The sequence below is a fragment of the Rhincodon typus genome, chromosome 14 (genome assembly GCF_021869965.1).
Source record: "Rhincodon typus isolate 14 chromosome 14, sRhiTyp1.1, whole genome shotgun sequence".
Taxonomy (NCBI): Eukaryota; Metazoa; Chordata; class Chondrichthyes; order Orectolobiformes; family Rhincodontidae; genus Rhincodon; species Rhincodon typus.
Window position 1 is genome coordinate 46,158,560 of NC_063345.1, and position 20,356 is coordinate 46,178,915.

The following is a 20,356-nucleotide window of genomic DNA, read 5'->3' on the forward strand; positions in this document are numbered from 1 at the left end:
AGTCACAAAATGAACTTTTAGGTACAGAAAACAATGTAGATATGCAAATATTGCTAGTCTATAAAAGGATCGGAATGCAAAAATAAGTAAATCTACTACAACCATTTAGCTCATTTTAAGACCACACCATGAATGTTCTGTACAATTTTTGGTTTTGTTAGGAAAGGTATATGTGCCTTGGGAGAGGTTCTTATTGCGCAGCTGTAGAGTGCCTATCTCTGAGCCAGAAGGACTGTATTCAAATCCTAACTGCCCTAGACATGTCATATGTCTGAACATGTTGATTTAAGAATACTTTTAAACTGGCCTTGGAAGATGGGATAACTTTAATATGGCTATAAACTGAATGAGGGAATGTGACCTGGTTGTCCTTGTAGACCAGTCGCAGAAGGTAAACATGCAGGTGCAACCGGCAGTAAAGAAGGCAGATCATATGTTAGCTTTCAGAGCAAAAGATTTTGAGCACAGGAGCAGAGAAGTCTTGCTGCAATTATATAGGGCCTTGGTGAGACCACATCAGGAATATTGTATGCAGTTTTGGCCTCCCTGTCTGGGGAACGATGCTCTTGCTATAGATGGAGTGCAGTGAAAGCTCAACATATGGATGGCAGGACTAATATATGAGGAGAGGTTGAATCAGTTTGGATTACATTTGCTGGAGTTCAGGGGCGATCTCATAGAAACTTATAAGATTCTAACAGGACTAAACATAGTAGATGCAGAAAGGATGTTCCTGATGGCTTGGAAGTCCAGAAGCAAGGATCAGAGTCTAAGGATATGGGGTAAACCATTTAGTACTTGGATCAGGAGAAATTTCATCACCCAGAGAGTGAAAAGCCTGTGGAATCTGTTACCGCAGGAAGCTGTTGAGGCCAAAACATTGCACAATTTTAAAAACGAATTGCATATTGCACTTGGGCATACAAGGAGTGGGGTGGGGTGGGGTGGGGAGAACATACAGTATTGAGTTGAATGATCAAAATGAATGATGGAGCAGACCCGAGGGGGCAAATGAGCTATTCCTACTCCTACTTACTATGTTGAACAAAAAAATACACCAGAAATCTCTCAGGATGAGCAGAGAACAAATAGACCGTATACCTGCAGTTTAGAAGAAAGAGTTGCTCCAGAACTAGGGGTCACTTGTTTAGAAATTAACTTATTCCCATTTAAAACAGAGATGAGACAATTTTTTTTTTAAGAAAGTCACAAGTCTTTTTAATTACCAGCTTAGGAAGGCGGTGAAAGCAGTGCTGTTAATATTTTTAAGGCAGAGATGATAGATTCTCGTGAAGCAAAGGAGTGAAAGGTTATCATGAATAGAAGGGAATGTGGATTTGAGATGACTATCAGATTAGACATTATCTTATGAAATGGCAGTCAAGACCTGAGTTGAATTGCCTACCCCTTTGTTTGTATGTATCTCGATGAATGTTTAACGTTCTTAAGAAACTTAACAATGTAGGTATTTGGAGGACATTTTACCTCTGGTTGGGGAATTTAGAATGAGGGGCATTCACAATCTTGTCTTACAGAGCTAACAGTTAGGATGGAGAAACTTCTTCACTCTTATGAAGAGTTGTGAATCTTCTGAAATTTCCTATCCTCAGCAATCTATGAATGGTGAGTTTAAGTTCATTCAACCCAGCTGATGGGGATGCAAAGATCAGGTATGATATTCATGGCTGACTGTGCAGATAAAGGGGTTGAGTGGATTCCTGTTGCTCCTGTCTAAATTCTAAAACTGGTGAAATAAAAGCATAAAGAATGGGAAAATGGAATAACAGCTCCTAGATTGGGGTGGGAGGAAAGGTACTTGAGATACCTGTATGAGACCAGAGGCATAATGGTGAATATTGGTCAGTAATTTATTTGAGGAAATAGAAATTTAAAAATTGAGAAAGGGAAAGGGTTGAGATGAACCTTGTGAATGGGAAGGAGGTAGAAATTGGAGACGAAGTTGTTAATATTGTCCATTTGAGCAAGCGCGGGAAACGGTGCTGTGTAGCCCCATGGATCCCCAAGGCCCCAAATATCACTTCAAGACGAAATCTCAAAACATTTTCAATGTGGTACTTTCTAGAGTTCTCAATCTCTTTGCTTCTACGGCCCCTCCGTAATGAAGCACAATCATTTTTCTCTACGTAAAAGCCACTCGGCCATTTCTCTATACAAAACATTTCAATTGAACATGTCTTTCTTTTATACTTTAATGTGAAACTTACGCTGGTGCTGAGTACTGATTCTGTTGAGATGTAGAAGTATCTATTGCAAGTGTATGTCAGGTTAACTTCAGCACAAGTGGACAAAAATGGAGACTCTTGCCAAAGTTGGTAGTTATACTGCAGATGGTTGGCAGTCACTACAGTTAATAACTTGTGACTGGAGTTTATAAAAACTTCTAACTTAATTCCTTATTTTCTAGTTTAAATTTAAAAAAGACTTTAATGTTAACTATTACATTTATTTTTCTACTTGATCAAGGTAATGGTTAACTTTTTAACTCCGGTACAAATTATTAAGAGAAACAAAGTTTTTCTTGTACCTCGGTACCTTTGTACCTAAGATGGCTTCATGTCTGGTGACATAATACACTTTTCACTGTACTAAAGTGTGTTGTGAAAAGTCTGTGTGGACTCAGGCAGAGATGACCAGAGAAGGCTGAGAGGGAATCTGATTGAGGTGTACAAAATTGAGCATCAATAAATACAAAACCATTCTACATTTTAGAAGAATCAATAACCACAGCGCATAGATTTAAAGAAAAGGGCAGGTTTAGAGGGATTTAAGGAAGTTTTTTTCATGCAGAAGGTGGCAGTTGACTGCAACTCGGTCTCTAAACACATGGTAGATGCAAGATTTACCACAATATTTAAGAAGTATTTAGATGATCACTTTAAAACACCATAGCATACAGAAGTTGAAGGGTTTTGATGACTGGCACAGACATGATTGGCTGAAGGTTACTATCTATGCTGCAAAATTGAGGCTCACGATGATGAGACTAATGTTAGCAGCAGAATCAGCTCTTGCTTCTCTTGTCTGTTGTTATCAAGCAGAGTGCAGTTCACATGCTGAGGTTGAATGCTGTTTTGATAACCTGATAGACGAGTATATGCACACACCCTAATTCAAGTGGTGATTTCTGACTCCATGTCCTGTGGTAGTTAAGGAAGAATAAAGGTATGGTGTACTGCTATGGGATGGTGCCTCTGGATTAGAAGGTAAAACTTATGTCCTAAATAGATATTTATAATCAACCTATTCAGAAATGTTATTACACATTTCCAGAACAGGTGAGACTTGAACCTGGGTTTCCTGGCTCAGTGATAGGGATACAGCACTACAAGCACCCTTCCTCATATCCTAGATAGATTAGCAATAAATTGATTTAAATTATCTGTAGAGGCAGATATGGAACCAAATGGGGAGTCCTCGGAAAACTTCTGTCAAGTGTGGACTGCAAAACTAATTCCCTTTCCCCTATTCCACTCAGATCTCTCTGAACTTGACTATTTAATGAGCCAACATAAGTTTAAGAAATACCAACTCAAATATTGAGACACTTTACAACCTTCTTGCCTCGAGTTCAGCAGGTTGATCGTAATGAGTGGCACAATGGCTCAGTGGTCAGCAATGCTGTCTCACAGCACCAGGGACCCGAATTTGATTCCACCTTCGGGTGACTGTGGTTTTCACATTCTCTCGTGTCTGCATGCGTTTCCTCCAGGAGCTCCGGTTTCCTCCCACAGTCCAAAGATGTGCAGATTAGGTGGATTGGCCATGCTAAATTGCCCACAGTCTCCACAAATGTGCAGCCTAGGTGAATTAGCCATGGGAAATGCAGGGTGAGAGGGATAGGGTAGTGGGGTGATCTTCGGAGGGTCGTTGTGGACTCGATGGGCCGTATGGCCTGCTTCCACACTGTTGGGAATTCTACGATTCTACAAATACCGCATGTATTTTATCCAGGAGCATTCGCTGATAATCATGCTAATCCCATTTACGTCTCCGTTAGACTGATCTTATTTTTATGTCTCATTTCATTTATTATGCACCATCATTCGTCTTCGAATTTCTCCTGCTTCCGGCCGATCACTGACTTTTCATTTTTTTTTCCCCCTTTCCGTATATGTGTATACTACCGCTTTGCCGTTCCGACAATAGGGTCAAAATCCTGCCCTTCTAATATTTCTATATTTTTGCATTTTATTTTTGGCGGGCAGCTATATTTCAGATTTTCACCATTGACAGGCTCTTCTTATAGCCCGGACTGGGCATGCGCCGATTTCCATCCACCACCCCCTCCCGTCCCACCCCCACGTATAATTGACATGCGCGCAGTAGTGCATTGTGGGGCGGGACATTAATTGACATGCGCGAAGTGGAGCGCGCTTCTTCATTTGGGGATCGGAGCGAGAAGATGGCGGATGGAGATGGTAAAGGGCAATGGTTGGGGGGAGGAATCGGAATCGGAATTAAGACGGTAGCAGAGAGCGATCTGCATTTTGCAGACTTGTTTGAGGGGAGAGAGTGAAGCTGGCATCACGGTGGCTTGAGGGCATTGCTGACTGCTGGGAGGGAGGTAGAGGCCGCGGCCTGTAAGGGGGAGAGGGTTTTTCGCGCACCTTCTAACTGGCACCCCACACTCCCACTTTTGGTGGTTGCTCGGAATGTCGGCGGTTTCCTGGTGGCTGGGGGATATCGCCAGCATCTCCCTGGGCTCTGGATGGATGGGAACAGGCACCTGGCGCTAATCGGCGCCGAACACGTGGCCGCACCGCATGGCGCCGGGCCTGGCAGCTCGGTTTGCTGTTTGTCATCGCCACGAATTTCCAACCACAGATTCCATTTCCATTTCACAACTACAAGTACGTGGTTGGCAAGCTGCCTTCTGAGATTAAATGCCGTAGTAGTTAGACAAGCGATTTCAACCAGAATGTGCGTTATATCTTATACACGAATTTCATGCAGCATCATTTTCTGCCCCGTGATGAATTCATATTAGCCTTCTACACCAGGATGACTTATACAATTATTCACTTAATGTAAACTCTGGCTGGTGAATTAATGTAGACAAACAGGAGGCTGAAAGAACACAGCAAGCCAGACAGCATCTGGAGGAAAGGAGAGGTCAAGTTGCGGGTATTACCCTCTTGATTGCCTGCCTTGGATTCCAGCATCTGCAGTTTTTTTGTCTCTAACTAAGTTTATACCACTGCAAAGTCCCTTCAAAGGATGCCCACTTTGAAGATGTTTTCTGCCTCCCTTGGACATGAGTCGTGAAGAAGGGTAATATCCAAAATGTTGACTTTTCCTTTCCTTCAGATGCTGCCTGGCTTGCTGTGTTCTTCTAGCCTTCTGCTCATCTACCTTGGATTCCAGCATCTGCAGTTTTTTTGTTGGCCAGCAGCATTGATTTCGCTTGCATACTGATCACCTGCTGCATTATGTCTGAGGAAACAACCATATGGCAACAGATAGTAACTTGCTTTTGATTGTCTGAAAGTGTTAAACGACCATTAATAAGTGCATGCATTTTGGTACAGTGTTTTTACCGTTTTGAAATATTCCAATGTGGGAGTACATCCAGTAATTTGAATCTTCAATAACAAGGTGTAGAATGAACACAGCAGGCCAAGCAGCATCATAGGAGCAGGAAGGCTGATGTTTCGGGCCTAGACCCTTCATCATTAATGGGGGAGGGGAGGGGGAGGGGGGGGGGAGGGGGTTCTGAAATAAATAGGGAGAGAGGGGGAGGCAGATAGAAGATGGATAGAGAAGAAGATAGGTGGAGAGGAAACAGACAGGTCAAGGAGGCAGGGATGGAGCCAGTAAAGGTGAGTGTAGGTGGGGAGGTAGGGAGGGGATAGGTCAGTCCAGGGAGGACGGACAGGTCAAAGGGGGCAGGATGAGGTTAGTAGGTAGGAAATAGGGGTGTGGCTTGAGATGGGAGGAAGGACAGGTTAGGGAGGCGGGAACGAGCTGGGCTGGTTTTGGGATGCAGTAGGGAGAGGGGAGATTTTGAAGCTTGTGAAATCCACATTGATACCATTGGGCTGCAGGGTTCCCAAGCGGAATATGCGTTGCTGTTCCTGCAAGCTTCAGGTGGCATCGTTGTGGCACTGCAGGAGGCCCAGTATGGACATGTCGTCTGAGGAATGGGAGGGCCTTAGGGACCGCTTTGCAGAATACCTACGCTCGGTTCGCAATAAACAACTGCACTTCCCAGTCGTGAACCATTTCAACTCCCCCTCCCATTCCTCAGTGCCACAAATCTCCCCTCCCCCTATCGCATCCCAAAACCAGCCCAGCTCGTCCCCACCTCCCTGACCTGTTCTTCCTCCCACCTATCCCCTCCTCCCACCTCAAGCCGCACCCCCATTTCCTACCTACTAACCTCATCCCGCCCCCTTGACCTGTCCGTCCTCCCTGGACTGACCTATCTTCTCCCTACCTCCACACCTACACTCACCTTTACTGGCTCCATCCCCGCCTCTTTGACCTGTCTGTTTCCTCACCACCTATCTTCTCCTCTATCCATCTTCTATCCACCTCCCCCTCTCTCCCTCTCTCCCTATTTATTTCAGAATTTCCACCCCCCCCCCCCCCTTTCTGATGAAGGGTCTAGGCCCGAAACGTCAGCCTTCCTGCTCCTATGATGCTGCTTGGCCTGCTGTGTTCATCCAGCTCTACACCTTGTTATCTCAGATTTTCCAGCATCTGCAGTTCCTACTGTCTCTGATACAACTTGAATCTTCAGTTTGTTGAGGAATTCTAACCATCCCTGTTTGTCGTCTGCAGCATCTATTAAAAAACAAAAGAAGCAAAGGAAGAAAAGTGGAGAAGGAATTGGGGTAGGTATTTAACTTTCATATCTTGCATGGAGTGCAAAAATGAATTCGTACTACTGTCTGAAATTGTCCAAGAAGTGAAGCAAGGAGCAAAATGTGGGAGCAGAGTTGGAGATGACATAAACGCAATCTCTGTTGGAAGGGAAATTCATGGCTCTAAAAGCCAATAAATTCCCTGGACATGATGGGTAGCAATCTCAGATGTTAAAGGAAGGAGCTACAGAAATGTTGGAGGCACTGACAGTAATATTCCAACAGTGCTTAGATTCTGGAAGTGTCCTCGGTGAGATTGGCAGTTTTCCAACATAACAACATTTATTCAAAAAGGAATGGAGACAAAACCTGATAACTGTAGGTAGTTGGATTAACATCTGTAATTGGGAAAAAGCTTATTTTAAAGTGTGTAGTAGAAATGTATTTAGAAATACATATTAAATTCAAATGGAGGCAACATGGCATCATGGATATTCATGCCTGACATTTATTTGAATTCTTTCATGATGTTTAGTGCCCATGGTATTGAGTAGTGCATTAGCATGAGTCAAAGATTGCCTAACAAATAGAAGATAGTGTTGAGATAAGGATTTTAAGGATGTCAAACTATAACTACCACAGGGATCAGTGCTGGGACCACAGTTTACAATCTGTTAATGATTTTGATGACACAAAAGGTAGGTGATGGCCTAGTGGTATTATTACTGGACTATTAATCCAGAGACCCAGATAAAATTCTGGGACCCGGGTTTAAATCCCACCATGGTAGATGCTGGAATTTGAATTCAGTAAAATATCTGGAATTAAGAATATAATGATGACCATGAATTCATTGTCAATAATGTCCTTTAGGGAAGGAAACTGCCATCCTTGTCTGGCCTACCTGTGACTCCAGAGCAACAGCAATGTGTTTGAGTCTGAACTGCCCTCTGGGCAGTTAGGGATGGCAATTAATGGCTGTCTAACCAGCGACACCCTCATCCCGTTAATGATGAAAGAAAAAAGGTCTGTAGAGAGAAGTTGACAGATTAAGTGAGCGTAGAAACTTGCAGATGTTATAAAATGGCGTTATGCATTTTTGGAAAGAAACACAGATTGAATATTTTTAAATGGAGAAATACAGGGAGCGGCAGCAACGGGATTTAGGGCTCCTCGTGCATTAATCACAAAAAAAACTTGCGTACAAGTTCAGCCGGTAATAGGGAAGGAAAATGAAATTGTGGCCTGTCCATCAAAGAGAATGGAGTATAAATATAGGGAAGTTTGGTAAAACAATGCCAGCCACTAGTTAGACTACACCTAGAATACTGGGCTCAGATTTGGATGCTTTAATCTGAGGAAAGGTGTATGCATTGAAGGCAGTCCAGAAAAAGGTCACTAGATTGGCATTTTGAGTATGGAGGCATTTCATAATGGGGAGAGGTTCAGTCGGTTTGGGGCCTGCACTCGCTGGAGTTAGAAGAATAAGAGGTGGCCTCCTTGGCCAGTATATGTTTCTTGACACAGTAGTTGTAGAGAGGTTGTTTTGTGAGGGTAGTGAATCTGGAATTCTTCACCACAGTGGACTGGGCCGTTAAAAATATTCAAGACAAGGAAAGGTACTTTTAATGAGGGAATCAAGGATTTGGGAAAAGGCAGGACAGTCATAGAGTCATTCAGCACGGAAACCAACCCTTTGGTCCAACCAGTCCATGCCGAACATAATCCCAAACTAAATAGTCCCACCTGCCTGCTCCTGGCCCATATCCCTCCAAACCTTTGCATTCACTTATTCGAATATCTTTTAAACATAGCAATTATGCCCACATCCATCATTTCCTCAGGAAGTTCATTTCACACAGGAATCATTCTCTGTGTTTAAAAAAAAAAAAACAAAAATTGCCTGTTGTCTTTTTTTAAATCTCTCTCCTCTCACCTTAAAAATGTGCCCCCGGTCTTGAAATTCCCCCCGTTCTAGGGAAAAGATATTTACCATTAATCCTATCCAAGCCCACAAGATTTTATAAACTTCTGTAAGGTCATCTCTCAACCTCTTGTGCTCCCATGGAAAAGTCCCAGCCTTTCTTTATAACTCAAACTTTCCATACCTGGCTACGTCCTGGTAAATCTGTTCTGAACCCCCTCTGGCTAAATAATATCCTTCCTATAACTTGGTGACCAGAACTGGACACAGTATTTCAGATGAGGCCTCACCAATGTCCTGTACAACCTCAACCCAACTTCCCAACTCCTGTACTCAGTTGAGTTGAAGATTTATCAGATCATCTGTCATCTCATTGAATGACGAAGAACTTGAAGGGTGAATGGCCCACTTTTTTGCATCTTATGGGCTCATTAGTAGTCCATTTGGTCCCTCCATTCTGCCCAGCAATTCAATAAGAGTGATCTGATTGTGGCCTTGTGCCACTTTCGTACTTGTGCACTGTGACTCTTGATTCCCCGATGAACAAAAATATATCTTAGGTCAACCTTGGATATATCTGATGAGCCAACTTCCATTTCTCTGTAGTAGAGAATTCGACATTAACAATCCCCTGAGAACAAATTTCTCTTCACTTTTAATCTCTTAATGAATAAATTTGAAATTCGCTTAATTCCAGATTCCCCATGACTTTCTCAGTTTCTACGCTGTCAAGTCCCAACTTGTATCTCAATAAGACCACCTTGTTCTTCTAAACTCCACATTGACTCAAGGCCCAGTGTGCTTGATTTTTCCTCATGAGACAACCCTTTCTTCCTAGAAATCAATCAGACGCACTGCCTGCATTTCCTCCACTATTTGCAGATTCCACCTATTTGCTGTGCCTGTGAGCCAACTTGGAGATCTATGCACAAGTATACTTTGGTTTCTTTGTACCATGATGTTGTGTGATTTTAAATGTGGAGTGATTGTACCAAAATGATATGATATCACCATTAGGGTAAAGCCAGTGTCCAAGTTGCTGCAGGAAGCAGTAAAGTCTGCGAGGGAGTGGAGGGAAGAGAGGGTTCGGCCTCTCTGTTTGCCGCTGACCAGTGGTGCGGAGCGTTCACAGGGAGCTGGGTTGGGCCTCCCTTCCATTATTTGTGTATTGCCAACCATTACTTTTGTGATGTCACATGATGACAGTGTGTGTCAGCTCATGCTGCTAAGGTTAATGAATGCGTCCATTTAAAGAATGTCCTGCTTTTCTATTTTTTTTGCACCAGAGCAGCCAATTTCACATATCCTATATGATTCTCAATCTATCAATGCTTGACCCACATAATTAATTCATCCCATTGTAAACTTGATTTTATTCACTGTTTGCTTTTTATAGTCAGAAAATGTGACTCCTTTAATCCGAAATATTAATATTGTTTGTAGTTGAGATGCCAATTTGTAATACATCTTGCTAGCTTAGATATGACCCATTTATCCAAACTTCAATTTATGCCAGTTAGCTAATTTTCTAACCATGCTGTTATTGCCCCCAATGTTTTAAGATTTTACATGGCAACTTTATTTCATGCCCCTTGGAAAAGCAGATGCGTGACATAATTCCCCATTTTGCTTTTCCTTCTTTGACGTGCTCTTTGAGGGAGAGTTGACACGATTTTCTGAATTTCCGGCTACTGCATCCTTAAAGCTGAATTTCAGCATTTTGCTAATGACAGACACTAGGCTAATTAGCCTGTAGTTTCCAGATTTCAGCCTCCCTCCTTTCTTGGAGTTGTTGCATTTGCAATTTTTCCTGTCATTAGACCCTTAAAAAAAGTCATTTATTAATAATAAATAATTGATGCTAATGTTAGATTTTTGTCCTCTAACCTTGCATTGTGAGAAACAGCATGTGGAGCATGAAGCTTTTTACAGCGAGATATCAGCTCGAATGATGAGGTTTCTGCAGCTTTTTTTAGTTTCTAATGCAAAGGCTATCTGAAGTGCTGTGATTCATTGCCCATTGTCGTCAATCATAAATAGCTTTGCCAATGTCACTGGTTGACTATCACTCGTTCATGAGAAATTGTCATTGATGCATTTAGCTTTGTTATAGCTTGAAAGCTTAATCAGAATTGAGAATGATAGAAGTTTGAAATGTAAAGCAGGAGAAAGGATAAGCTGGAGGCAGGAAAGGTTGTAAATCATAAAGTTTAATGATATAAGTCCAGGGGATGGATATAGTAAAGGAGCATGTGTCCAGGTGAGGTGTGAATGCTTACATTACTACTGTCCAAATGCACAGGAACGAATAAAGAAATAGCCAAAACTAACAAAAGAACAGAAACAAATTTGAGGGAAAAGATACAATCTGAAATGGTTGAATTCTATAATGAACAGAAAAGGCCGTAGACTGTTTGAGTTCCTGTTCCTCAGCTTGGAACTGCCAAGTAATTCCAGCATTTTCTGATTTTATATCAAAATACCAGACCTTGTGCAATGTAGTTGACTTGATACAGATGGCAGCTGCTGTATTAGGCAGGGTAATTTGTTGTACTCTTAATTGTGGACAGAGTATGTTGTGCTAATGGGACTTGAAAGTCAGCACTCTTTATTATGCTTCCAGAGTATCCAGCAGGAGACCGATTTTCTAATCGAACCACAGACAAAAACAGTGAAACTAGACACGTCTCATTGGCCTTTGTTACTAAAGGTAATCTCATTTAAATATACAGTTATGGTTATAAATTATTATTAATCTGCAGATAGTTTGTGAATGTGTTATGGTCATGTTTCTATCTGTTTACGTTCATTTTGTTTGTGCATAGAATAGAATTCCTTATCTTGCCCTGACTTGAAGAAAAGTTTATCTTGCCCAGCCTGCAGAAAGTCATTGGGTTCAAGCTCACTTAAAACAATTACGTAATCTAGTCTCATAGTTAAGAGACACTCTGAAGGAATACCGCATTGTGTTTAAGTAGCTAGACCAAATTTGCCATCTTAGACGTTCCCTAGCATCCTTTGAAAAGGAAGATATTTCCGTTTTTGGGTCAATATTTTGTTTTCGGCTACATCACTGAAAGATCTGGTTAGTTGTAAGATCTTGCTGCATTTATGTTGGTACAGTGTTCAACAGATTGAAGCCTGAAGCTATGTACAAGCAAATTCTTTCTTGAACCCAATCTTTGTATTACAGAATTTTGACAAACTGAATGTACGGACAACACATTACACTCCTATTCCAAGTGGCTGCTCACCTCTCAAAAGGGAAATTTCTGAATATGTAAGGTATGTCTATAATCCAGGATGAAGCATTACTGAAGCTTGTGCATTTTAGCTGTCTTGCCTGTTTATGAAATATTGCCGTTGATAGTGGGGTGGGGGCAAGAATGGTTACATTTTTTAGAAGGAATTAAAGAGCTGATGAAAATTTTTGATCTATCATGGTTACTAGAAGGCATATTGATACAGGCTACATTTTGGCAGGTCAGGATTTATTAATCTTGATAAACCAGCAAATCCATCCTCACATGAAGTTGTGGCATGGATACGCAGGATTCTGCGGGTGGAAAAGACTGGTCACAGTGGAACGTTGGATCCCAAAGTAACAGGATGTCTAATCGTGTGTATAGAACGAGCAACACGACTAGTCAAATCCCAGCAGAGTGCTGGTAAGTGACTTCCTGTACCAGTCTGGTTGCAGCACTGCCTTTTTGGAAAATCACAAGATATGTTACATTAAGTTTGATCACAAATCTAATTCTTTCATTTTCATTTATGATATAGAAAACTCGAATTGATCTGAAACATCAGTGCTGTTTTTATTGCTTTCCAACACAGTGCAGTAAAATTCTTGGACGTGGTTTCTCTTAAATTTGTTTTTGGTGCACTGTAGGTAATTTTGCCTAATATCATTAGTAATTCTTCAGTGGGAATAGGGCATCCTGTGAGGTCAAAGCAATTCTTATAAGGTGCCATTTCTGTTTGGGGCTAGTTAATATCACAGTTTGTGATACAGTAACTGACGTGGCCTGTCCTGACGACTCTTGTGCTATTAATTGTAGGCAAAGAGTACGTGGGAATTATTCGGCTGCACAATGCTATTGAAAATGAACATCAGCTTAGCCGGGTAAGTAGGCCTGTGTATTATTTTATCTTATTAGGGCTCGTCCAAGTTTAAAATTCCAAGTTATTTTGTTAAAGATTCTGAAGGACTTTTGAGGATAGGGAAGGAAGCTGCTATCTTTACCTGGTCTGGTCTACATGTGACTCCAGACCTATCATAATGTGGTTGACTCTTAGCTGCCCTCTGGACAATAAATACTGGCATAAGACAGTGTTACCCACAATATGTAAATGAATTTTAAAATTGAATGATATGTGGGAGTTGTAGGAATAGAGCGGGTTCCTATTCATTTTCTCAGATTGCCCAAGCTGACAGTTGACAATAAGTTAGGGATGCAAACATATTTCATCATGACAAGTTTAGATTACTTGGTATGTGTTGACCAGAAGTTATGCATTTAAAGATCATCTTCGTTTGTGCCTATTCCAAGATTTAGCTATTTCTGACTGTCTTTGTTTTTATCTGTTCAGTGCTTAATCTAAGTGCTTCACTGTGTACGTGAAATGATGAATAAGTTTATCCATTCGCCGAGTGATGCTAACCATTTGCTTCACAGCACGCTGAGTCTTGTTTAAGGCTTTGGGTGAAATATATTCATCTTGTGCCATGTGACTTTTTGGCGTTCTGCTGAGAAGTTACTGGTGCCTGATTGGATGTATGTGGATGTGAGATGGTTTGGCAGAATTTGAATCCTTCGAGGATCTAATTCTACTAAGATGAATGATGCAGTCTGATCACGTACGTAAATAGTTCTAATTAGTCATAACTTCTGACTATATATTGGGGGCATTGCGTTTAGAATTCCAAGTTATGAATGTATTGTGATTTTAATATTCAGTTCAGCGTGATATAGAAAATTCAAAGTTAATTTCCATTTCATGAATAACTAATTTTAATGGAGGGATTATGTCTGTCTATTTATAGTTGAACTGCTCAGCACTGTTATGTAGACCTTCGTGTGTTTCTCACTTAGGGCTTGGAGATGTTGACTGGAGCATTATTTCAACGTCCACCTCTGATTGCTGCTGTCAAGAGACAATTAAGAGTCCGTACTATTTACAATAGTAAACTAATTGAGTATGATCCAGAGAGACGGTTAGGTGAGTGTTTTCTGGAATCTAAACAATTTACAGCTATATAGCATCGTCATTAAAAAGTTTTCACAGATTTGTGAATCTTGGGAATTCTCTACCTCAAAAGAATTATCGATACCATGTTGAATATATTTAATGTTGGGATAAGCAAGGTTTTACACAGATTCAAGAGATATGGGGAGTGGTTTCAGCCTGTGGAGGTTTTCATGTTCCAAGTGAGAATTTTAAAATTGTGGCATTGCTAGACTGGGGCTAAAAGAGATTAGTGAGCCCTGGTAATGGGTGAATGCAAATTGGGGACTTTTAAATCTGGGTAGCACAAGTTTGGGACATATCTTAGAGGCAAGAAAGTGAGTATCGTCCAAGAGACCTTGAAGAGCAGCAAATGAGTTCAGGCAGGTAATGTTTCAGAAAATGTAACAATTAAACTGTGAAATTTCCCGTCTTATTACATGACTGTCAGTTGAAAGGCAATGTATGGTTCAGAAGATCCAGTCCAAAGCGATGTTGCAGCAGTTGGTTTATAATGGAAGCTCATGCTTGCCGAGTTGCTTTCTAGCCACATGATGTTATAGAGATGACATTAGCACAATGTGCAAAGATGACTTCTATCTATCACCCTTGACTGATGGCTCTGCACCTTGGCTTGTTATTAGGTTTTTTAAACTATGTGGTGAAAGTGTGGCAATTTCATCATTTAGACCATCAAAGTTAATTGTGTTACTGTATATTGCAGCATTTATATATAGCCTGTGTTGCTTTCATGGTCATTTCTAGGAATTTTTTGGGTGAGCTGTGAAGCAGGGACTTATATCAGAACACTTTGTGTACATCTTGGCCTGTTACTGGGAGTTGGAGGTCAAATGCAAGAACTAAGAAGAGTGCGATCAGGTGTAAATGGTGAAATGGTAGGAATGCCACTCTATTGAATTATTTTTGTATAGCATTAGAGAACACTTGAATTGCCTGAAATGATCTTCTGATTCCAGTTTGATCACCACAGCAGTGGTAGCATGTCTTAATAAACTTGCACTGCAATCCCTAATGTTTCTATTGTCTTAAATTCTGGTTCATCCCAAAGTGTTGAGTTCAGTACAGGTTACTTTGCTCCTGCACTGGTAATTTAACTTTGGAAAAGTGAAAAGCCTTGGGGTTGTTGTACTTGATGGCAATATGTGGCCTCATGGGGGAGCTCTTGGCTTGACAGTTTTATTTGGAAATCATTTTATATTTGTGCTGGTAACTGGAGTGCTATGTTTTGCTCTGTAACTTCAGGATAACATGGTAACAATGCATGATGTGTTGGATGCCCAATGGCAGTATGATCACAACAAGGACGAGACCTATCTGCGTCGTGTCATCTATCCCCTTGAAAAGCTGTTGGCAACTCACAAAAGGCTTGTTATGAAGGATAGTGCAGTAAGTACAGAAAATATCAGAAGCATGAAGCAAGGCAATTGTTGGAAATGACTCTGCTGACCTAGCAGTTATTTAACGATTTAGTCACTTGAAACTGTACAAATGAACAAAGGAGCCCGAGCAAAATTCAATCAGTGGGAATCAGGGGCAGCAGATACAAGGGAATGCCATCATCTGCAAGGTCCCCTCTAAGCTACTCAGCATCCTGACTTGGAAACATATCGCTGTTCCTTCACTGTTGCTGGGTCAAAGTCCTGGAATTCCCTCACCAAGGGCATTATGGGTCAGTGTACAGCACAGGAATTGCAGCGATTCAAGAAGGCAGCTCACCACTACCTTCTTGAGGGCAGCTAGCAACAGGCAGTAAATGCTTCCCAGCTAGTGACACCCACTTCCCATGAGTGACTACAAAAAAAATCAATGTGAAGACTTTATACAAAAAGTGCTAAACTAACTTCTTTCTTTCACTTCACGCTGATATGCCTCCAGTCAAATAATAATGTGGCATCACTAGAACTCCTAATGGCAGAATGGAACATGTTAGTTTATAATTGCAGTTGTTACTTTATGGTTATGATTGTGATGGTTGTGACAGCTCTCTATTAGTCCATAACATTCTCTGAGATAAGTCATCACTCCCTATTGAGCTATCTCTAATTGGTGCAAAATTAGGATGCTAAACCTGTCGATTTTCAATGTGTAACTCATTTGTATGCAATTTGTAAAGAAAAATTATCTTTATTTGATACGTTTAAAAGAGCCATTGAACCTCTTGATGCTGTCTCAAAAATCTGAAACTGGCTTAACCACTTAGTTTTATTTTAGGCTTTATCTTTACATTATCTGTTTTGTTACTAGGTAAATGCTATTTGTTATGGTGCCAAGATCATGCTTCCAGGTCTGCTGCGTTATGAAGATGGAATTGAGGTGAACCAGGAGATAGTTGTCGTGACAACAAAGGGAGAAGCCATTTGTATCGGTAATAGAACCTGAAATTAAATATTACAGTTTGTGGGATAATTGGAAATTGCTTGTCATCCAATCACTGTTTAAAATCCAAGTTTGACGATCCGCCTTGTTTGCTGTTACAAACTGCATTCTTCGTGGACACAAATCTGTATGGTTGGCTAGGGGCAGGGTAATTGTGTTGTGTACATTCAATACCTTTTTAGAAATGATGCTCAGAAACTCATCATGTTACACTTTTTCTGTGTGTTTTATTTGGTAGCGATTGCATTAATGACGACGGCAGTAATATCAACGTGTGACCATGGTGTTGTAGCAAAGATTAAACGAGTGATCATGGAACGGGATACATACCCACGTAAGTGGGGCCTGGGACCAAAGGTAAGCTGGGTTTGTTTGAGTGTGCGCAGGATCTAGAACAGAGCTTCCCAACCCCTGTTGGCCCTTAAATCATCATAGGCCATGCTAACTATCTTTGAATAAAAGTTAACTGGCTGATCTTTGAAGCCTGATTGACTAACATATCTGGGGTCATGGCAGTTTTCAACCAAGAATATGGGGATCACAATAGAGAAAGTTTAGAAAGCGCCGAACTGAAGCCTGCAACCACAATACTGAAAAATTTTTGTCTTTAATGGCTAGTATGACAGTTTGTTGCAATTCAAGGTAATTAGACTTCAGTTGTCATTTTTAGACACCTGATTAATTCAGATGCTGCAATATTTAAAGAGTTGCAAAAAAAGGACTCGGCTGCTGTTTTTACTTATTGAGTTAGTTTAGGTATAAACTAAAGAAAATAGTTTTAACAGACAGCTAAAACTGTGTGGCATGTCTGTATAATTATAGAAAAGGTAAGAGACCGTGTTCATGTTCCTGATGTCCAGTGGAGATCAACGCCATCACTTCTGAGTGTTTGGCTTATATGGTGCGAATGTTAAAGATTTTGGCCAGTTGTTTGAAATGTCTGGTGACATTCTGTTTCTCTAGAGTTGGTGTAACACAAAATTGTAACTTTTTTTTTTAATTTTAAAGGCAAGCCAGAAGAAAATGATGATTAAGCAAGGTTTATTAGATAAACATGGCAAACCAAATGAAAGTACTCCAGAGTCGTGGAGGAAGGACTACGTAGATTATACGTAAGGACTTGATTATTTTCGCTTAGAGCTTTGTATTGGAGAGTTAGGTCAGAAAATGTTGTACTTAGTATATATTAGCTTTACCAGTAGGTGGCACATTAATGTGAGCTATATTTGACTTTGATTTTAGTTGGGTCTGTTACTGCATGAACTGTGTGTCATGCGTTTATATTGTCAAGCCCTAACGTGTGTCTGTCTGTCTGTCTAATGTGGGCTAAATTGTTGCAAAATAATTTTGCATTTTTAAGGGATGCTTTACAGATAATAAAATGTACTTTTCAAGCATAGCCATTGTAAAGTAGGAAATGCAAAAGTGAATTTTTGCTAAGCAACCTCCCACGAATGATGGTGTGATAATCTGTTTTAATGATGCATCTTGAGGGATGACATCAGCCAGGGGCCAGGTTATGGATCTTTTACATCAACACAAGGCATCAGATGAGGCCCAAATAAAAACCAAAAGAACTGCGTGTGCTGTAAATCAGAAATTGTGTTCTGAGGAAAGGTCACTGGTCCCGAAATGTTAACGCTGATTTCTCTTCACAGATGCTGCCAGACTTGCTGAGCTTTTCCGGCAGCTCCTGTTTTTGGATCAGATGAGGCATTGCTTTAACGCCTTCTTTAAAAGATGTCCCTTCCAACAACTACAAAGTTCCTCCAGTATTGCCTGGTGCCTGATTTTTTTGGAGTGGGAATTGAACCCACAATTCTGACTCTGGTGCAAGTGTGCTGCCAGTTCAGCCATGACTGACATCCATAGTCAACATACATTGTTCGGTTGGTTAGGATTTCTTTTAAAGTTGTACAGAGCTGTGTAATAGCAGGCAGTTATCCTTTTCCAGTCTGTTGTGGCTTTAGAAGGAGTCAGTCTGCAAGAAGAAATGGAATTGCATTTTCATTCCAACCCAGTTTAAGACTGTGTGTTGGATTTAGCACTTCCTAACATTCAAGCTAATGATTGCAGTGTTTTTGTTTTGTTGCTTTACTGACTGCATTAACTTGTACATTAGTGGGAGTGTGGGAAAGTGATCTGTATGAATTTTTGATGCAGGTATCTGACTTATGTACATCTTTTTGTAATGCTTACTGAATTATTTCTCTCTAGTCAGGGAAGTTCAGCAGCGCCTAATGATGCAATCCAAACACAACCAGTGAAGGTAAGTGCTGTTGAGAGTTGGAATTAGCTATGCTGAACAACAATGTTCCAGTGACTCAGTTATAACCTCCTCATGATATATACAGATCACTGACTAATTATGTTCCAATGTGTTATAGTTTTGTTCTGAAGGAAATTTAATCTGAGCTATTATTTGGTTTCCATGTTCAGATTATTGGGCAAGAGTTACGTGGAAGTAGACAGTTTATATGTGATGTGAATTTAGGGAAACATTACTGACTGTGTGCCAGGTGCTTATTCGTCACCAGAGAGGTTCGTAATTTCGTATTTATTGATATTTTTAATTGTCATGAACTACGTATTGAACATGCCCTTAGAATGTCTTGTGGTAGTAAGCAGTCCAATGTAATCACATGTTGCCTTATAGTTTCTTCCTGTGCCATTATTTTTCATCTCTTGGGCTGTTAGTAACTTGGATTAATTTCTACATTGATTCACTTGGGATAGAGAGAAAGCTGGCCTCATTCTCTGAAATTGCACATCGAATTAAAAACTGGGATAGATTATTTGTCTTGTATCTTCACAGGTGGAAATGCAAGAAACCCCCAAAAATAAGAAATCCAAGGAACTCCTTAAGAATGAGGAGCTAAACTAAATTAGTATTTGTAAAAATATAGTACCAGATAGATTAATGGAAGTGAAAGTTGATAAGTCCTTAGGAACTGGAGCTACTGATTATATAAATCACTGTCGAAAGAGGGAGCTTTAGAGATAGTGGATGCAAGTTGGAATTTTGCAAACATAAACACCTATTTAAGAAGGAAAGGAGAGAGAAAATACGAAACTACAGATCTAGTACCCTGACATCAGTTGGAGGGAAAATACAGAGTCTGTCCTAAAGGATAGGATAAATGAACTCTTATTTAATGGTCTGTTTGGGCAGTCAAGTTGGATTTGTGAAAATAGAATCAAGTATGATAAACCTGTTGCCAGCAGAGTAGATATGTAAAACAGTAAATGTATATTTGGATTTTCGAAGAATTTTAACGAGGCCACGCAGGAGATTAGTTAAAACGGAATATTCCATGTAAATTACCACAAGCTACCTTTATTTCAGCTACTTATTAAGAAATCTCAGAGATAATCAAATACTGAAACATTACATAGCTTTACTGCATGTGGCAACCAAAATAAGACACCTCACAACTCAACTTAGCTATCACCCAGTTGATTAGCATTCGAATTTAGCTCTGAATCCAATCAACAGTGTCCATTTCTGGATATCTAGGGCTCAGTCCTTGTGCATTGTGGTTCTTCGAAGTTCTACTGCTGAGGAATCCTGAATTTGAATTTGAGTTTTCTGTCCAGTGAAGTTTCTGATATGACATTATTAATGATCCTTTTAGATATATTCATCCACAGCATTGATTACACTTCTGAAATTTATCAAGTCTCTAGCTTGCTGCTTTATCAGGAGTAGCTTCTCTGTTTCTTGTTAGATTTGGTGTTAACCATCTGTTTGAAACACAGCTTGTCTCTGTCATTAGCCCCATTTGCCTCAGGACATTGCTTATGCAGGCAATCTTAATTGACAATTTGTTACAAGGCAGCAAGTTATCAAGCAGTTGTTACCTCTTGCCTTCCAGGAAACAGCTGGAAGCTGTTTATGTTGCTTTGACTCCTTTCCATGGACGGCTAATTGACAAGCTACTTTTGATTCCTTTGTTACAGTTTCTCCTTGTTCCTTTCA

The 20,356-nt window shown here is 40.5% G+C and overlaps 1 protein-coding gene and 3 non-coding genes across 5 annotated transcripts; all 4 read left to right on the forward strand.

Moving 5' to 3' along the window:
• The first annotated feature begins 4,343 nt into the window (after positions 1-4,343).
• dkc1 (dyskeratosis congenita 1, dyskerin) lies at positions 4,344-20,350 on the forward strand. 2 transcript variants are annotated; one of them, XM_020536035.2, is made up of 13 exons: positions 4,344-4,439; positions 6,805-6,857; positions 11,375-11,461; positions 11,945-12,036; positions 12,235-12,419; positions 12,813-12,877; positions 13,848-13,974; positions 14,746-14,876; positions 15,244-15,387; positions 16,246-16,366; positions 16,616-16,734; positions 17,386-17,489; positions 18,595-20,350. In XM_020536035.2, the coding sequence occupies exons 1-13, from the start codon at positions 4,376-4,378 to the stop codon at positions 18,671-18,673; spliced, it is 1,371 nt and encodes a 456-aa protein (XP_020391624.2). In that variant the 5' UTR covers positions 4,344-4,375; the 3' UTR covers positions 18,674-20,350. The 2 variants fall into 2 exon arrangements, with proteins under 2 accessions (XP_020391624.2, XP_048460839.1); XM_048604882.1 differs by lacking the exon at positions 4,344-4,439 and adding an exon at positions 4,452-4,871.
• Positions 13,373-13,612, forward strand: LOC125484917. Its single transcript, XR_007263716.1, has one exon. It is a non-coding gene; the product is annotated as a small nucleolar RNA SNORD17 (small nucleolar RNA).
• Positions 14,527-14,602, forward strand: LOC125484914. The gene has a single exon (XR_007263713.1). It is a non-coding gene; the product is annotated as a small nucleolar RNA SNORD83 (small nucleolar RNA).
• LOC125484916 lies at positions 15,042-15,175 on the forward strand. The gene has a single exon (XR_007263715.1). It is a non-coding gene; the product is annotated as a small nucleolar RNA SNORA36 family (small nucleolar RNA).
• Positions 20,351-20,356: the final 6 nt, after the last annotated feature.